General features: G+C 43.4%; 3 protein-coding genes across 3 annotated transcripts in view; 2 read left to right on the top strand and 1 right to left on the bottom strand.

Moving 5' to 3' along the window:
- The first annotated feature begins 2246 nt into the window (after positions 1 to 2246).
- LOC109523598 (calsenilin-like) lies at positions 2247 to 5979 on the top strand. The gene is made up of 7 exons (XM_019882833.1): positions 2247 to 2746; positions 3297 to 3366; positions 3510 to 3580; positions 3651 to 3758; positions 4173 to 4277; positions 4347 to 4409; positions 4483 to 5979. The coding sequence occupies exons 1-7, from the start codon at positions 2651 to 2653 to the stop codon at positions 4528 to 4530; spliced, it is 561 nt and encodes a 186-aa protein (XP_019738392.1). The 5' UTR covers positions 2247 to 2650; the 3' UTR covers positions 4531 to 5979.
- A 3692-nt stretch (positions 5980 to 9671) lies between these two features.
- LOC109523584 (spidroin-2-like) lies at positions 9672 to 13064 on the bottom strand. The gene is made up of 4 exons (XM_019882810.1): positions 12929 to 13064; positions 12212 to 12540; positions 11975 to 12154; positions 9672 to 11902 (listed from the first exon to the last, which is right to left on the bottom strand). The coding sequence occupies exons 2-4, from the start codon at positions 12534 to 12536 to the stop codon at positions 10743 to 10745; spliced, it is 1665 nt and encodes a 554-aa protein (XP_019738369.1). The 5' UTR covers positions 12537 to 12540; positions 12929 to 13064; the 3' UTR covers positions 9672 to 10742.
- Positions 13065 to 13371: 307 nt separating this feature from the next.
- The window catches only part of LOC109523594 (protein phosphatase PTC7 homolog), a 5700-nt gene continuing 869 nt past the window's right edge, over positions 13372 to 18202 (top strand). Inside the window, exons 1-6 of the mRNA XM_019882825.1 lie at positions 13372 to 13883; positions 15208 to 15387; positions 15830 to 16028; positions 16277 to 16400; positions 16489 to 16618; positions 16926 to 18200. Coding sequence (XP_019738384.1) covers positions 13682 to 13883; positions 15208 to 15387; positions 15830 to 16028; positions 16277 to 16400; positions 16489 to 16618; positions 16926 to 16984 — 894 coding nt within the window. The 5' untranslated portion in view covers positions 13372 to 13681 and the 3' untranslated portion in view covers positions 16985 to 18200. The remainder of the gene's footprint in view (positions 13884 to 15207; positions 15388 to 15829; positions 16029 to 16276; positions 16401 to 16488; positions 16619 to 16925; positions 18201 to 18202) is intronic.

Raw genomic sequence — 18202 nt, forward strand, 5'->3', positions numbered from 1 at the left:
CTGGAGGGCCACTGTCCTGCCTGTTTTCCAACTCTCCTGGCTGCAACACACCTGATTCAGATGATCAGCTCGTCAGCCATCTCTGAAGCAGCATTAGAATGTTCCTGATTATTTGAATCAGGTGTGTTACTCCTGGGAGAGCTGGAAAACAGGCAGGACAGCAGGCCTTGCGGACCGAGTCTGGACATCCCTGACTTCAGCCTTTTGGGTTTTTTTTAAACCGTAAAATGAACTCATAAAATAAGGAATATTTGGCCAAGGGTGATGTGTGTGCCAAGTTTCATAGGTTTTCACGATTGTTAAAACCATCAAAATTTGCGTCATTTTTCTTGGGAAACAGCGGGTCGCCACGGCAACAACATCCAGCAAAATTAAGAGCGTTTCTTTCCTGGTCGTACTGAACCTCTTTGGATGAAAGACAATTGGATAAAATCTCAAGGAGTTTTTCAAATTTACAAAAATAAAATAAAAGGCCACAGTGGTTCCAAATGAGAACGAAAATTCAAAATGGGAGACTTCCTGTTAGCTTTCGCATCTTACTCCCGGAGACTTTTTTGGCGATGTTGGGTGATAAATTTAATCGATCTTGGTGACACAAACAACAAAGGCTGCTTTGCTAAAAAATTGTAGCAGGTGTTGTTGAGCCATTTTCTTAAAAATCACACAATAACCAAATAAAACTGTTATGCCTGATGTGTTTGCAGACTTATGAATTTTTGTTCATGTTTAGTGAACAGCGGGTTGCCAGGCAACACAGTTTTTGCAATAACACCCCACCCCAGTCATATTGGATTTACAAACTCTTTTTTTTTCCCCATGTTGGTGTCCCAGGGCTTAAGATGTTATCGCCATAGTTGAAAGTCAGTGTCCCAGGAAAAATATCACAGACTAAAAAATAATTCCTCATCCCTCGGCATCCCCAATGGGCAGGCCTTATTGGCCAAAATATTCAGTATACCCGGGATTTTCATTCGTAGGCATCCCCTATGGAGCGGCTATATTGGCCAAATTATTAGGAACAATCCGGCTTAATGTGTGCTAGCCTCCCCAATGTGTTAAGGAGACCCAGGATGCAACCTTGCGTGTTTCTTTTCTTCCTTCCTTCCTTTTTCCTTGCTTCCATGGTTGTTTCTTTTCTTACTTCCTTTTTCCTTGCTTCGTTTGCTTATTAGTTTCCTTGTTTCATTGCTCTCTTCCTTCCTTATTTGCTTGCTTCCTCCCACAATTTTTTTCAATATGCATGTCAAAAGCCCAATATTACCATCTTATTTCTATCTATCATCTATATTATATTGCACTTAATTGAACGGTGTACATTGAAACTGTAACATTTATTTTGTGAATTTGTGAATGCATACACTTTGTTTTTCTTTTTTCTTCTTTCTACCCACAATCTTGCTGCTGTAGACTGTAAATTTCCCCAGTGTGGGACAAATAAAGGATACCTTATCTTATCTTATCTTCTTTTTGTTTGTTTTTACTCCTCTTATTTCCACATTTTCTGACCAATGCAGGCCATTCAAAATGTTAACTGTTCAGCCTATTCTTAACACTATACATTTTTCAGAATTCCAAAATAAAAGCCAGTAATTCACACTCTTTTGTTTGATCCACTTTTTTCAACAGTTTTTGACATATTCAAACCATTACACATTCGCCATGTTCTGCATATTCTTGTTCATTTGATCATTTGATGTCATTCAATATTTTTGCACATCATTCAATATCGTTCCAAAAATTTTACTTCAGCCTCTCAGCCTTTACATGCAATTTATCCAGAAATTGCATTCTCAAGTTATTATTATTAATAATAATAATAATAATAATAATAATAATCTGTTTTTTTACAAATGTTGCATGTTATGTTTATTATCGTGGCTCTGATTTGCTTTTGGTAAAGCTGCTGCAACTGTTGCTCGAAACAGCTCTCATTTTTATGTAGTGAAGTCCGATATGTTAAAGTCCTCCCGCAGTACCAAACGGCATGAATATAAATGTGTTATTCCTTTATTTTCATCGTCTCTATCTCTCCCCTGGTCTTGTCTCTTCCCACTGTGCATTTGTGTTGCGCTCTTTGTCAAGATGGTGAGTATGTTTACACATATTGAGTTGATATTTTGGCACTTTTGGCACAATTCTCACTTTTCATGGTGGACATTTTGAATTCTTGAATAACTCACAATGCAGAAATTTACAGGAAAAACGAAAAAATATTGTTGTCTGGGGTATGTAGTCATGGAATTTTTTGGGGGGGGTTTGTTTGCCACTTCAAGTGTCAGGTATCCTAAGTGAGAACGATCCACACGACTTGCAACTAAATAATAAACTGCATCCAAAGTGTCCAAAATGAAAGTCGAGTAAAAACTACTCGGAATAGTCGCTTATTCCTTTAGCATCAGATGCTATGAGCTGTTTTCCCAGCTTTTATTTTTACATCTTATTTTCTATTTTCCACACACTTTCCTCACATCGTCTTCCCTACCTTATGTTTTGCATCCGGATGGAAAGCATTACCATCTTTTGCCTTCCATTTCCCTCTGGTAGATAATATTTTTTCCTGTTATTGCCGTGTCTTCACATCCCCCTTTTGGCTTTTTTTTCCCTTCCCTTCCCTCTGGCAGATAGTATCGACAGTGACCTCGAGCTCTCCATGGTACGTCATCAACCCGAGGGTCTTGAGCAGCTCCAGGCGCAGACCCAGTTCACCAGGAAGGAGCTTCAGTCCCTTTACAGGGGCTTCAAAAATGTAATCAAAGGTTTCTTCTCTTTTCTGCATGTGCACTACAATGCTGAGCTTGAGCTCTCACGTGATTAAAACCGTCCGCGGTGCGTGCTAATGCATGTGGGGAGTTGCAGGTTTTTAGTGCACTTTAAATGAATTAAACTGTAATTAACGTGGAGACAAAGACGACAAGTCAGCTTTGCCAAAATACATTAAGGATCCGTGTCATGAGTTGTGGTCAGGAACCATTGCCGTAAGCAAAACCACGTTGCTTATACAGTGGAATTTCTAATGCCCGACGCAATCTGTACCGAGACACCTGCATTTTTTTTTTGAGTGAGTTTAGCACTCAAAGTTGCCACAAGATGGCGCCAAATCCCGGCTTCCTGTTAAAGTATATTGAAGTAATATGACAAGCGAGAGACTAACATCTTTGTAAGTCTTTAGGAGCTACGGTAAGTTTAGCCTGTGCTTTTAGCGGAGATTCGACACACATTACAAGAAAATTTGAATATTTCCCTTCCCACTTGTGTATTTCACTTATTGTTAATCATTCCTCTTTCCACAAAAAAAGGAATGTCCCAGTGGGCTTGTGGATGAAGAAACATTCAAGACCATTTACTCACAGTTCTTTCCTCAAGGAGGTAAACGTGATGATAAATGTTAGTTTTGACTGACATCATCAGCGATGGTTTATTGATTGGTTTGCATTATATTGAGGGCTGGGGTTTTTTTTTTCCTATTGTATTAAAATGTGCAACCTTCTCTTGCTTGCCTCGTTTCTCAGATGCCACCATGTACGCACATTTCTTGTTCAACGCCTTCGACATGGACAGAAGCGGCGCCATCCGATTCGAGGCGAGTTTCGCGCCCCCTTTTTATTTACAATTTTGAAGACATTTATGAGCTAAACAAATTATTTTCGCAGGACTTTGTGCTGGGCTTGTCCGTGCTGCTTCGAGGTTCGGTGACGGAGAAGCTGCGCTGGGCCTTCAATCTCTATGATATCAACAAGGACGGCTACATCACTAAGGAGGTTGATGCAACTTCTACCCTGTGTGAGAAATGTGGAGCCAAAACACGGTTACTCAATTCCAGCATTGGGAATATATGAATTATTGTATCTAGGATTATATATTAGTTCTAAAAAGTCTACACACTGCTGTTCAAATGCCACCGTAAATGTGACATGAAAGAGTGTCAGGAAAAGCCGACTGGAATAGCGCACCCTCTGCTGGCCACAGGCTGCATTTGCAAGTGACACAATTCCATGTTTTTTTGTTTTGTTTTGTTTTGTTTTTTTTTTGCTTCCAAATGGCATCATTCTGATATATGATGCATTTCTTTTCAATGCCAAAATGTAATGGCAGTGTTCTAGCTCCGTGGAGAAACCCTTACTACCGAGACTGTTATGATTTCTTGAGTCACGTTTCAATTGTTTTTCTTGCAGGACATGTTGGCAATCATGACATCCATTTATGACATGATGGGCAGGTACACCTTACCGAGTGTACGAGAAGATTCCCCATATGAGCATGTGGAGAAATTCTTCCAGGTACGCTGGATTGTTTGGTCGAATCCTTGTTTTGAATGAATACATGTAAACAAATATTTTTTTTTCCAGAAAATGGATCGGAACCGTGATGGAGTGGTGACCATGGATGAATTCATAGACACCTGCCAGAAGGTAAAACCACAATACCAGTCAGCGTATGCGGCGTTGCGCATTACATCTCGTTGGCGTTTTGTCTTTGTAACAGGATGAGAGTATCATGTCTTCCATGCAACTCTTTGAAAACGTCATCTAGCTTCAGGAGGAACTGGAAACGTCTTAGCGATCACCGTAGGTCCCCACCCCCCTCATATATTGGCCGTAGTAGCTGCAGAGAATACTAGGTGCCAATTAGAAGTCAGGTGTTTTTAGGGCAGAAGAACTTTACTTTTATTTTCAATTTTATCTTTGACAACTAAATGACACTTCTAATTCATGACATCACATATGTCTGTATGTGCCCTATGATTGACTGGCAACCAGTCCGAGGTGTTAATCTAGCAGCGTAAGAATATGTGGTCAAGCCGAACAAGAAGGCACACTCAGTGATTACCTTACTTATGTTCATTTGTTTGTTTTGTATGTATGGCTTACAAATTATTTCCTGTAATTGTGACTTCACTACTGCATGAGGGTAGTTTAGTGAGTCGGTAAATACAAATTCAGGTTACATCACCATTGTAGGAACAGAATCCCATCGTAAACCCAGGTCACCATGTACTGATTAGTTGGAGAGGAGTTTTTGCCCTGTTGGGTTTTTTTTTCTTCGTCACATTGCCGTCTGGTGCCATCTACCTCTTGCATTTAATATGGATGTAATCAAAGTTTTTTTTTTTGTCTCTTTGTTTTCGCACTGATTTGTTGTTTTGCATCTCAAGCTGCATAAATAAATGTGTGTAGACTTATTTGAGATCAAATCACTCTCTTCCCTAGTGCACAACACAGAATCGTATGTTCATTTTTACAATCAAGTAATTAGAGCTAAAAATGAATACAACTGATCTTTATGCAGTCTTTGTTGTGACAAAGGGGCTTCACATGATGACATGAACAAGTGTGTGTCTGTCGCCAGTTTCCCCTCAGAGGCAAGATGATAGATATTAAGGAACACTGCCAATAAAAGGGGTGGGGGGGGGCACAGACTAGTGTTTTATTGAACAGAAATGTCTGTTAACAATCAACTCTGTTGTTTTACATCCTGTATGCAGCAAAACATGCCGTGCAAACGCAGCTCTGATTCATGAAGTCATGGTTGTCTGCTGTGTTCTGTAAGATGAATCATAGGCCCTGAAGCCACTCAAGACTTCCTTGTGATTATGAAGAGAGAATATCAAACAACCAGCAAGTGGTCTTTTTTCAGTGGGTGGATATGGAGTAGGAAAGCTAGCTAGCTAATTTAATGAGCAACACTTACATAATTTTATACAAAGTTTTCCATTTTAATCAGCGTGCATGTTTTTTTTTTTTCCGAGTTTCCTTGGGAAAGGTTTTGTCCTTGAACAACTTAACGAAGACCACATTTTACAGTCTGCTCTTGGGAAATATATAGGAAATTGTGGAACATGGGGCACGGTTCAAAGATGTTTATGGTATATAGTACATTGCTTTGTCAAGTGAAAAGGAATGTTTTCTAAGTCACACAACAGAAGTGCCAAATTCACTTTACAGGGTCTTTTTAATCCTAATCGTCATGTGTAATTATCAGCTAGCCTTAGTGCTAACAACATGTCAGTATATGTTGTTGATCGCAAACGTGTGCAGTGTCACACCGTCCCCTGTCTGCATATATGCTGAATAATGGCACATGGCTGTGGGAGGTCAGCAAAAATCATTCAACCTGTACTGTATTATTCCTCTTTGGCCAATAGAAACACGAGGGGGGTGGGGCTTAGCTCCTGTCGGTGTCGAATTAATTATGAAAGGGCAACTTTCTGGATCGAATGGATTGCCCCATCAGCATCACATCCTCAGTGTGGGACCCCACGGAAAGGTAAACACACTGTTGCTCTTTGATGGTTCTTATTTTGTGTGAAGAACATTGGCAATTTTTGCAAAGTGTAGACAAAGTCAATATATTGTAATTGTGTCTTCATATTTAGGTCTTATTTTAATTTTTTTTTCCATTTATGAAACTACTACTAAATACTTAAATCAATCTCATTTATTTTTACTTATTTTCGTATGTAACTTTTTATTTAAGAAAAATAAATTCTTGCCGCGTCAACCCTAAGAAAACCCAAAATTTCCCTTTTTTAATGTTTTGGTTTTACTTTTTCCATTTATTTTATTTTGCCAAACTACGACCACCCAATTCATGTCACGTTAGTTTACAGACGCAATTGTCAGTTTTTAAAATTAATGTATCTTTTATTTTTATTTTATGAGAGGACTTCAAAGTACTTGCCACATCAGTCTAAAGATTTTATTTTATAAAGTTATGAGTCTAAAAGAAATGTATTTTTTATTATTCAAGCTCCTACTCCACAAACTACACCTTCACTCAATAATTGCTGATTTTTTTTTTCGCACATTTTGAAATTTTTTTTATTTGCATTTTATTCTGTTAACAAACTACTACTACAATCCAATACATCTTTATTCATATAGCACTTTCACAACAGCTGCAGCTGTAACAAAGCACTTTACGGAACATCCATCCATCCATTTTCTAATCCGTTTACCCTCACAAGGGTTCCGGTGTGCTGGAGCCTATCCCAGCTGTTAAACACTTAGCGCATTAGGCCTCAAAGTATTTTTTTTAACTGTAGTATTCTATTATACTTCCCACAGTAGCAAAATAAGCTATTTTTCGTGCTTTTTATATTTATTTTTTTATTTAACACAAAATTCTTGCTACATCAACTCACTGAAACTTTTATGTACCCGCACTTACAACAGTACTACAGTGATCAATGCATGCTTTCGGTATAATGAAATATGTGTAATGACATAAAACAGCATTCTTAAAACTAATATTCTATATCATGTAGAATTTACGATTGTCTCTCCTTGATATTGTTTTGGTGTTATGGACGCATTGCTACATATCAGCAATAACGATTGCACTATGTAATTATGTCAGTTCTATTACACACCGTATAGAAAATAATCGTTTTGATCCTTGTGTGATTGCAGGACCTCCAGGCTGTGATGACAGGCCAGCAGAAGCTTGTGTCACTGTGGCTCTTGTTGTTGCTCGTAGTAGCCCTGTGTCCAGGTGCGCAGTACACATACAGCAAGCGTGGCGGTGGTACACATAAGAGCGGAAAGAGCAACAAGGTACCTGCTTCTAAGGGTCACGGCCTCCCCAAGCCCGGCCTCAAGTGGGCGGGGGCGGCAGCGGCCGGCATGCTGGGGGGCACGGGCACCGGATACGGGCTGGGCTTCCTAGGGAGGCCCAAGTACGGTTCCAGGGGGCACGCCGGCCAAAAGACGGAATCCAGCGGGCGCCACGACAGCCATGGCCAAACGTTTCGCAATCAGTCGAGATGGAGGGCTTTTCTGAAGGCGGCGGCCCCTGCGCACTTGAGTAACTCCTTACTTTTGCTGGGACACGCGCTCACCTTCCTCACAGGGCTCTGCATGGGTGCACTTTGACTCGTGGAAATGGAAATAGAATAAAAGTTTGCAAATGATATTCCCTTTCGATTCATGTTGTTTACTTACTTATTTAAGAATACTGAATCCCGTGAGGCCCATACTTGACGTTTGTGGTTTCATGGAACACCACCAAACCAAACTGCCACAAAAAGTGTAAACAATGATGATGATTGCATCTAAATTTACTCGCAAATTAATTTAGTCTGTCGCGGTCTGTTTCGTTGGAACACAAAGCGCTTCTTCTGTTTGATCTTTATGGGTGGCAACAGGTGGTTAAACAAGATCTGCCAGAACCTCCCCCTCCCCCAAAGTTTTTAATTACCTTTTATTAATATAGAGTAGTGTAACCATGATCCCAAATCTATTAAATGTCACGAGATGATTCCCGCAAGTAAATCGGCTTTGTGTTCAATAAATAGGATCGAGAGTTTGCATGAAGTACATCTGTGAGTAAATTAAGATCATGATTGGAGTGAAATGCTTTTTGTGATAGTTCCGATTTTGTTGGCGTGTCGTGAGATTTTTTTTTTTTGCCACTGGATGACTTTGAATGTCAATCTATAACTCATCCAAATTTGGTGGTGACCACACACGCAAAGATTTGAAGTGATACATTTTGAACACGTTTAACACAACTGTCGGCACGACCATTTTCCGAACCCTGTGTGATTAAATTAATTTAGCATCATGGCTCACTTTTAAGAACCCGATCATTCTTAAAATGTTTGAGAAACGTAGAGTCATAAGGCAGATAAGTGAGTCAGAGAGAGGGATTTTGGACACAGAATTTATTTGATTACATACACATTGACGGCAAATTATAGTACATCATAGTGGTAGGAACTATCAGCTGCTGGCAAAAAAAAAAAAAAAAGATTGATGCAATCGAATTGAATGACGTAGTTTCAGAATGTCACAATTGGAAAGGAGAAGTGCACTTGTTTTCCATACGGGAAAGACAAACGTGTTGGGGGGGTAGCAAACATTCATTTAATTTCTATTTTGAATCACCGAAACTGAATGATTTGTGAATTCATACAAGTTAAAAAGACATAAACAAAACTCACTTCACAAGTTACTTAAGAATAAATCGTTACTGGGAAAAAAAAGTTGTTAGATTATCTGACAATGGTCTCTCTGGAGCTATGTTAATGAATGCATTAGTCCAAACACAAAATAAATCTATGGAGTGATTTAAACAGAGTACAAAGCAGATACTGTATGTGTAAAATAACAGCAATGTAAAGGAACCATACCGATCCAAGTCAAATGACAGGTGCAGGCTCCCAAAAAAAGCATTGCGTCAGTTTTTCCGTCGAGTTCAACCATGAAACCTGATGCGCCGATGTACGTCAAATGACAATTAGCTGTTGTGGAATTCATGGTGAGCAAAAACGTCTGACAACTTAACAGAATTGAGATATTTGCATGTAGGAAATTAACATCATAGCTACGTTAATGAATGCATTAGTCCAAACACAAAAAAAAAATCTATGGAGTGATTTAAACAGAGTACAAAGCATATACTGTATGTGTAAAATAACAGCAATGTAAAGGAATGTTGCCCTCTTAATTTAATCTTCCACAGGGTCCTCAGAATTGCTCGTGTAATTTAAACTTATATTACAATTCCAAAACTTCAGTTTTTCCGTCGAGTTCAACCATGAAACCTGATGCGCTGATGTACGTCAAATGACAATTAGCTGTTGTGGAAGTCATGGTGAGCAAAAACGTCTGACAACTGAACGGAATTGAGATATTTGCATGTAGGAAATTAACATCATGGGGTTTTTTTTCTTTTTTTCGGTCCAACCAAATTTCAATCTCTGCGTTGCCCTCTCAATTTAATCTTCCAGGGTCCTCAGAATTGCCCGTGTAATTTAAACTTATATTACAACTCCAAAACTTTTTTCCTCATTGTTTTTCATCATATTATTGTTTTAACTGAATCACGCCAGGGAAAACGTTTGCATCAAAATGCCCGCCGACAGCTGGCACACACTCTTTACACGACACCCCCGCCAAACCTGATTGCGCTCAACATCTAAAGCCCGGTTTGCATTGTTATACGAGCGATACTATCATCATGAATTGCAATATAAGCGCAAATTTAAAAACATATGTATTCAGTGATCAACAACATGGAGTGCAAATCAAAAAACAAGTGCATGTTAGACTAACTACTTCTTCGGGTTATAATCCTTTTTCAGCAAGATGCACGAGACATGGGACTCCGTCACCCTTGTGTTAGTTTGATGCACCTACCCGTACGTATGTGTGTGTATATGTACACACACATACACACACTACTCAAAAAAGTTAGGTACGTGTGTGAAATCTCAACATCCAAGGTTTTGAATACACATGTGCCATTTTCTAACAAGGAGTTGAATAGCCAAGTTCCAAACGGGTGTTTTCTTTCAGTCTTTTTGTTATCTCGGATCTCTTGGCGAGGAACTGCGAATCAATTCTTCGGTGCCGTCTTGGTTTAACCATGCCAACGGGTGCGAAGGGGCTGTAGCAAGACGACTGTTTAAATACCAATTCTGGTTGAACCGGGACGTGGGTTGTCCATTCAAGGATCAAAACAGCATTGGGCTCCATGTTAGAGAACAACAAGTGGTGTAAAAAGTATTAGAAACCATTGCATCAAAGCTTAGAGACGCTCAAAATGAGTTCACCTCTAAAGTTCAAAGTGCATTTTTGAAAGCTTCATGTCACTAAGCTTTTATGAGTAGTGTATTCTGTGATTGACTAAATAATGAGCTGGAAGGTGCAAAATTCATGGACGTTATCGAGTATATAGGGTACACTTTAACAGCATTACTGTATGAACACGTGCAGCTATAATGGAGGGCCTAATTGTTCTTACTGGAACAGGAACACGCTGAACAGCAGCATGAAGAGTGACGGGAAAAACTGCGCCACCCCAACGCTCGGCGGGCCGCTGCGACCTGTCTGGACCTGATGTTCGGGCTTGCGTTCCTGCAGGAATTGCTCGGAGTAGACCATGTAATTCTCCACGCAGCGCCGGGCCTTCATTTGTTCCACCAGGGACGGATAGCCGATCTCCTCAATACTCACTGTGTCGTCATCGTCATCTTGGATACCCCCAGAGGAGTTGGTCTTCTGCTCCTTGAGAAGATCCGTTCTGTTCATACATCGGGCCATGAATGCGTCGTAGGTCTCGGCTCTGGGCGGCGGCTTGTAGACGTAATCGCGGCCAAAGTCCTTCTCGTCGGTGGATCGTGAGCCGTAGCGGCGGTACATGTAGTTGTTATAGTAATGCTCTTCCTCGGGGTTACGGAAAGAGAAGTGCGGTCGGGGGAAGCGCCCCAGTCCATATCCCACCGCCATTCCCGCCACGGCGCCTACGCCCGCTGCCAGCATGGCCTTCTTGGCGAACCCCGTAGATTTGGGTTTGTAACCCATACTCTGCACAGAACGGGAGAAGGGGGACCCTCCCATTCCGGTACCGCCGTATCCGTAAGCGCCCCCGCCAATGTGGGGACTCAAAATCTTGTTATTTGGGTTTCCTTGGGGGTAGCCGAATGATCCACCACGCCCTGGGTAACCACCTGCAGCTGGATACTGGTAGGGGTTTCTGTTGGGATAGCCCCCTGCAGCTGGGTATCCTCCCGCAACTGGGTAGCCACCCCTGTTAGGATACCCCCCTCCGGCTGGGTAGCTTCCGCCGGCCGGGTAGCTCCCTCCAGCCGGGTAGCCACCCCTGTTTGGGTAGCCGCCTCCAACAGCCGGGTTCTGATTTGGATAATTCCTTCCAGGATTTTGGTTTGGATAACCTCCAGCAGCCGGGTATCCTTGGTTGGTACCGCCTCTGCTTGGATTCTGGTTGGGGTATCCACCACCAGCTGGGTTACGGCCTGCAGGGTTCTGGTTTGGATAACCGCCCGCGGGGTTCTGATTGGGGTACCCGCCAGCAGCTGGATTACGGCCTGCAGGGTTCTGGTTTGGATAACCGCCCGCGGGGTTCTGATTGGGGTACCCGCCAGCAGCTGGATTACGGCCTGCAGGGTTCTGGTTTGGATAACCGCCAGGAGGATTTTGATTGGGGTACCCGCCAGCAGCTGGATAACGACCTGCGGGGTTCTGGTTTGGATAACTACCACCAGCAGGGTTCTGGTTGGGATACCCACCAGCAGCTGGATAACGACCTGCTGGGTTCTGGTTTGGATAACTACCACCAGCAGGGTTCTGGTTGGGATACCCACCAGCAGCTGGATAACGACCTGCTGGGTTCTGGTTTGGATAACTACCACCTGCTGGATATCCACCAGGATTGGTTCGGCCAGGGTTCTGGTTTGGATAACTACCACCCGCTGGATATCCACCAGGATTGGTTCGGCCAGGATTCTGGTTGGGGTAACTCCCGCCTCCTGGATAACTCGACGGGTTTCTATTTCCTGCTCCAGGGTAATTTCCACCAGAGGGGTATGGATTGGTGTTCCGGTTGGAAGTGCTTCCCGGATTCGAGCTGGACGGTTTGGATTGCGATCCTCGGTTCCCCCAAGTGGAGGTGGAAGATCTGCGGCCGCTGCTGCTGCTGCTGCCCCCTCCTCTTCTGGCCCATGTGGAGTCGGTTTTTAGCAGACATATGAGGAGGAAAGACAGCAAAGCCGCCTCACGCCATCTCTTCATCATGGCCCTAAGAATAAAATAAACAGAATCATTGATTTTAAATGAAATAAACTCAAATAGCAACAACAATGACGGGGAACAACTGAAGAATTACATCGTATTCCATTCCATGAATTGGTCATCCGGCAGAGAGCTTTTCACCCGATGGTTTAGCAATCGGGATTTAATGTCCTCTCATCATATGGTCTACTAAATAAATAAATAATCCACGTCAAGATTTACAAGCGGGGACGGAAAGATTTGTTTTTCCTTGAAAATAAATTGTCAACAGGCAACTTGGCCGTTAGCAATTAACCAGTAGAATAAAACAAATGAATACCGGAATAGACTTTGTCGACTTGTCCCTAACGGAGCTATATAACATTAGTATTGAGTGTACCCGAATAATGTCCCACCGAGTGTTAGCGGCTATATTCCGTTAGTCGTCGTTAGATTGGAAGATTACGCCTTGTTGTCGTCCGTGTACAGTATTCTCCTTGGCACCGTTCTGAGCTGTGAGGGTTGGGTCTTTGGCTGCAGATAGTGCACTCGTTTTTTCACACACCCCAGACCGGACACAGGAATTGAGGCCGGATACAATTAGTTATTAGAAACACAATTCTGCTTGGTTGTACTATTTACGTTATATTGTTCTAATGTAATTCTGTGATTAATACAATGTGAACATTTTGGAAGGTCGTTTATTTTAATGTTTTATTTTATTTGCCATTGTGACGCCCAGTTTACAAAACAAGCGCATCTGTTACGCATGTGCAGTTTCAGGACCCAAAGCTGGGCGGACCGACGAGCGGCTCTCTCGTTGGTTCATGTCACCGTGGCTGTGGCGTCATCACGTAAACTGCAAAGATACCCGGATGAACTCGCGATACACCGTGGAAACATGTCGAAAAGGAGAGTACCTAGTGGGGGAACCGCGGACACGAAACCAGCTACAAAGCACCAAAGTCGCGGTGTTCATTGCTAGTTTTAAGTAAACGTAGGAGGCTATTTTAGTAAGTCCTTGAAGAGGAGCCGTCTGGTCTGCATGGGTGGCTAAAACCGCCCTAATCCGAACAATAGACCGAGCGGGACGAATCGAGAAAAGCGACGGCGTGAGAGGGCTTAAACCGGGACAGGGGTGCTGTGTCGGCTTCTCGCTGGGTTGGGGGATGTTATCCGTACTGTCTTATGGCAGACTGGTAGCCCGGGCTGTCCTCGGTGGACTCTCGCAGACGGACGGGCACGACTACAGCCTCGTTACCGCCAGCTATGGCTTCGGCAAGGACTTTCGGAAGGGGATTCTTAAGAAAGGGATGTGCTATGGGGACGACGCCTGCTTCATCGCAAGGAACAAGAGCGCAGACGTTTTGGGTAAGATTCACACCTCGATCGTGCACACGCTCAACCAGCCTCCAGGCTCCGGTTATACCCGGTTGACCTTCAGTGGTCTGTCCACTCCTGCACGTGGACTGACCTCACAATGAAAACACAACAGCCTCCACCCCCTCCGGTCACAATCGCTGAACGTTATCTCCTAGCTGGTATTTCACAACATTTGTTTCTTTCATTGGCATACATTCACTTTGTGAAAAGGACCTACAACGGCGTCATTTAATTGTTATAACATGTTCTGGAGGTGCGGTTTTTACGCCGGATACCAAACGACCTTTCACCTAGATACCTTCCGACAAAAAAACGACGCAAGATAATTTACTAAATCGAGTGGGTGAGGATATATAAACTCGTTGGAAGACCCCTGGTGATGAAATAAAGACAAATTCGAAGCCGTGAGAGAAAACAACAAGGTCAGAATGGTCGAGTATGGAGGCGGCCATTTTGCTAACAGCGACGTTAGCGCCGCTTAGCTTTGTTCGAATTGACTTTTGTTCACGGCTGTGTCTAATAAGCGAGTCTGTTCTTTTAAAAATGCCTTTCCTGTAAACATCGAGGCGTTTGTTCTAATTTCACGGTGTTTTAATGTACAAGACAACAAACACGCAAAGCCTGCTTGCAAACGTGCCTTGAAAATTGTTCGCTCTTTATTAAACATGTACTTATTAGGTGAGAAGTGCATAAATTCCGTAACTTGTGTGCAATTCAACCCTTTTCTGGTCATGAAAGGTGCGATTAAACATGAAAGCAAATGATGTCACAACATTCAAAGAGCGCTTACATAAAATATTACAAAACATGTGAACGGTTTGCATCAGTCAGTCTCCGGGGCGAAACATAATGGTTACATACCCGCCTTTGTGATGTGGAGGTCAGCTTTAGATATTCAATTTGTGACTTGATTAGATGCTTTTATAACCTAGAGTCAACTCCTCTACACGCCCCACTACTCTTGAATATTTTTTTCTGCACTTACATGCATTTTATTGTTCATGTTCTCTTTGTTCTAAAATCATCTCCCCAAAAGAATACCCTGGCTTCATCTCCAAGTCCTGTCCCGGACGCTTGCCTTGACTGGTTTACTGTTTACCTGACAATAACTGCTGCTCATCATTCACATAAATTCTAACTTTGTGACATCTCTGAAAGGCCAAAAACCGCTCCTCATCATTCACATAAATTCTAACTTTGTGACATCTCTGAAAGGCCAAAAACAAAGTCGTAAAGCCTGTCATTACCCAGCATCATGTTCCCCTCTTTGAAGATAGGTGTGCCAAATGTAACTTCCTGTTTGTCTTAACAGGCGTAGCGGATGGCGTGGGTGGCTGGCGGGACTACGGCGTAGACCCATCTCAGTTTTCCGCCACGCTGATGAGAACGTGCGAGCGTCTGGTAAAGGAGGGCCGCTTCACTCCCAGCAATCCAGTGGGCATCCTGACGTCTGGCTACTATGAGCTCCTGCAGAACAAGGTTCCGCTTTTAGGTGAGCCGCCACAAAGTTTCGATCCGCCTCAACACATACACACATAACATAGCTACAGCAGAGTTTCAGACTTTGAGTAATGAAATGAAATGAAAAGCTTTAATGAAGGTGTGTAAGATGAGAATGTCTCTTGGGCTCAGAGCTCCATGAGGTGAAGAAAGTAAGTCAATATTGCAGGAGGAGGCAAATACGATACCCGAGTCACGTCTCAAGACGTGCGGTCCATCTGCTATGGCTAACGTAATGGAACCTCGCTCTTGTCACCGCGTTTGTCAAATAAGCGGTGACAAATGGTGGTGTGAAATGTGGACTTGGACTCTAGTGCTGAAGGCTGCTCCGAATTTTGCCTCCCAAGGCTACAGTCGCCCAGGAGAATAAATAATAACTGAACACCCCAAGGTCCTGGTAAAGTGCACGTCACGCCACACTGCTCATTTTGTAGGGAGCAGCACCGCCTGCATCGTGGTGCTGGATCGACGGAGTCACCAGCTCCACACGTGTAACCTCGGCGACTCTGGCTTCCTGGTGGTGCGCGGAGGCGAGGTGGTGCACCGTTCAGATGAGCAGCAGCACTACTTCAACACGCCTTTCCAGCTTTCTATCGCCCCGCCGGGGGCCGAAGGCGTCGTGCTCAGTGACAGGTGGGTGCCGGTAACCCGCCCTGCACTGCGAAAATGGGTTTTTGACCACGCGCATTTCAAAAAATAACCCATCAACAAATAAGATCTGTAAATTAATCTGCGGCCGTGGCGCCAGCAAGCCTCTCTAGCAAGCTACCATGTGCAACGGTTAAGAGTTAACAAACACAGCGTCCAAGCGATCTTTTTCTCAATGGTGAAGTGCAAGAGCTCCAGTTTTTCATTTTAATCATTTTTTTAACCCCTTTCAGTCCAGAAGCCGCTGACAGCTCCTCCTTTGACGTGCAGCTCGGCGACATCATCCTCACCGCCACGGACGGCCTCTTTGACAACATGCCCGACTACATGATTCTTCAGGAGCTCAAGAAGCTCAAGGTGTGACTTCATTTTACATCAGCATCCAACATACTGTACGGATAACATTCCCCCCCGCCCCTCTTTCATGTTTTGCCCTCCTATTCAGACCACAAACTATGACAGCGTTCTGCAGACTGCGCAGAGTATCGCAAAGCAAGCTCACGACCTGGCCTACGATCCCAACTACATGTCGCCGTTTGCACAGTTTGCGTGTGACAATGGGCTGAATGTAAGAGGTAAGTGTTCACCTCAGACACGGGGAATGAAAATTTTATGCAGTAGTTGCTTGGCAACAAACATTATATCGAGTTGATTCAATCAATGATAGTCTCCTCTTTCTCGTCGCTCGGTGGCGAGTGTGAGCAGCCGGCTACTTGCTAAAGCAAAGGCCCCGAGTGTGGAGTCGAGTGCCCGAGTAGAGAAATTGAAGCATTGCTTCAGTTGGCGCTGTTGATGTCACATGACCACTGCACCACCACAAGTGCCGGAAATGTAACCCGGCTGCTTACTTGCTACGCTATCTGTCTCGTGTCTATTCTGCAGGAGGAAAGCCGGATGACATCACGGTGCTGCTGTCCATCGTGGCCGAATATACAGACTAGGGAGTGTGCGTGCTCGAATGTGTATTTGTGTGCGGTGGGAGCGCGTGGCGCTCGTGTGCGGGGCTCGCTAACCCCCTCCCCCTCCCGTCCGCACGAATCTTCCTCCGTCCTGCGGGCCCGCCCGTCACGACGCCCGCTCGTCCACCCGTGTCCATTTTGTTTTTGTTTCTTCCTCTGTTTGGTTCGAGTGTCAAAGGGGGAAGCGGGCAGCTAGCATAGTTCCATGTTGATCATGACGCAGGAGTAGCGCAACGCGGCACATAACGGCGTCTCAATTGCACATCTGTGAGTAAGAAGCGACATAGGACGAGGAGTAAGACAGGCTTTGCCGGTTTTTGAGAAAATAATCTACAGTTGGGGCTCGAATGTGTTTTTGTTGCTCCATTTGAGTCCGATGACAGAGGAGTATGCTTTGGGAAAGTGAATGACGGATGAGATAAGTAGTCCTTAAAATCGCTCAGAGGGCACGAAACAGAGCCCACAAGACTCAGTTGAGCCAACATACAAATGTCATTGAGGTTTGGGGCCGAGGGAAGGATGTGCCTCTTTCCGGTTGTAAATTGTTCTTTTTTGGGACTGTCTCCGCTACTTTTGGATTTATTTTTGTTCGATTTACTGTTGTGAGCAATGCGTTCACAGGCGTTTGATTAATCCCCACACTTCCACTTGCTGAGACGAACATTTGCCGAGATAGGAAAGGGAGTAAGTGTGCGTGTGTCTTGAGTACGAATGTCTGTCATGTTTTGATGTTACGAGAAATGCTTTTAGCATTTGTTAATGCTCGCGGTTGCAAACGTTGGTCATGTGTGAGGATGAAAAGATGTATATATATTTTTAAAATTGTGATATTTGAAAGCGTCTGCCCTGATGAAATGCTGTATTTCCTCCGATTGTGGTTCACTTGATGAACTCTTGGGGTGAGACCTTCATTTGTACACATGCGTATGTAATAAAAACCGTCCCAAAATTTAGCAATTCATCCTTTTTGTAGGACAGTAATTGTTCTGACATCGCCACCTTATGGGACTACATTTTACTGATGTTATTTAAGGCGAGGTGTTTATTTTTTCAAGTGCATGAGGGAACTATTTGAGGAAATACGGTATGTGTATGGTTGATGACAAAGTTGTAGTTTTTTTTTTTACTTTGTATTGTGTCCTGTTAGCGTTTATTGTGCATTTTGCTGCTTTTTGTGTGTGTGTGTGTGTGTGTGTGTGT

The sequence above is a fragment of the Hippocampus comes genome, unplaced genomic scaffold, assembly GCF_001891065.2.
Source record: "Hippocampus comes isolate QL1 unplaced genomic scaffold, H_comes_QL1_v1.1 scaffold30, whole genome shotgun sequence".
NCBI classification, from domain to species: Eukaryota; Metazoa; Chordata; class Actinopteri; order Syngnathiformes; family Syngnathidae; genus Hippocampus; species Hippocampus comes.

What these genes read in the sequence shown, in the direction of transcription:
- LOC109523598 (XM_019882833.1), top strand. Translation starts at nt 2,651, where the DNA reads ATGGTACGTCATCAACCCGAGGGTCTTGAGCAGCTCCAGGCGCAGACC. An exon ending in ACAGTTCTTTCCTCAAGGAG is followed by an intron (nt 3,367 to 3,509) that starts GTAAACGTGATG and finishes CTCGTTTCTCAG; the next exon opens with ATGCCACCATGTACGCACAT. An exon ending in TCATAGACACCTGCCAGAAG is followed by an intron (nt 4,410 to 4,482) that starts GTAAAACCACAA and finishes TCTTTGTAACAG; the next exon opens with GATGAGAGTATCATGTCTTC.
- LOC109523584 (XM_019882810.1), bottom strand. Translation starts at nt 12,536, where the DNA reads ATGATGAAGAGATGGCGTGAGGCGGCTTTGCTGTCTTTCCTCCTCATA. An exon ending in TCCTGGTGGATATCCAGCGG is followed by an intron (nt 12,155 to 12,211) that starts GTGGTAGTTATC and finishes GATATCCAGCAG; the next exon opens with GTGGTAGTTATCCAAACCAG. An exon ending in TCCAAACCAGAACCCCGCAG is followed by an intron (nt 11,903 to 11,974) that starts GTCGTTATCCAG and finishes AGAACCCTGCAG; the next exon opens with GCCGTAATCCAGCTGCTGGC.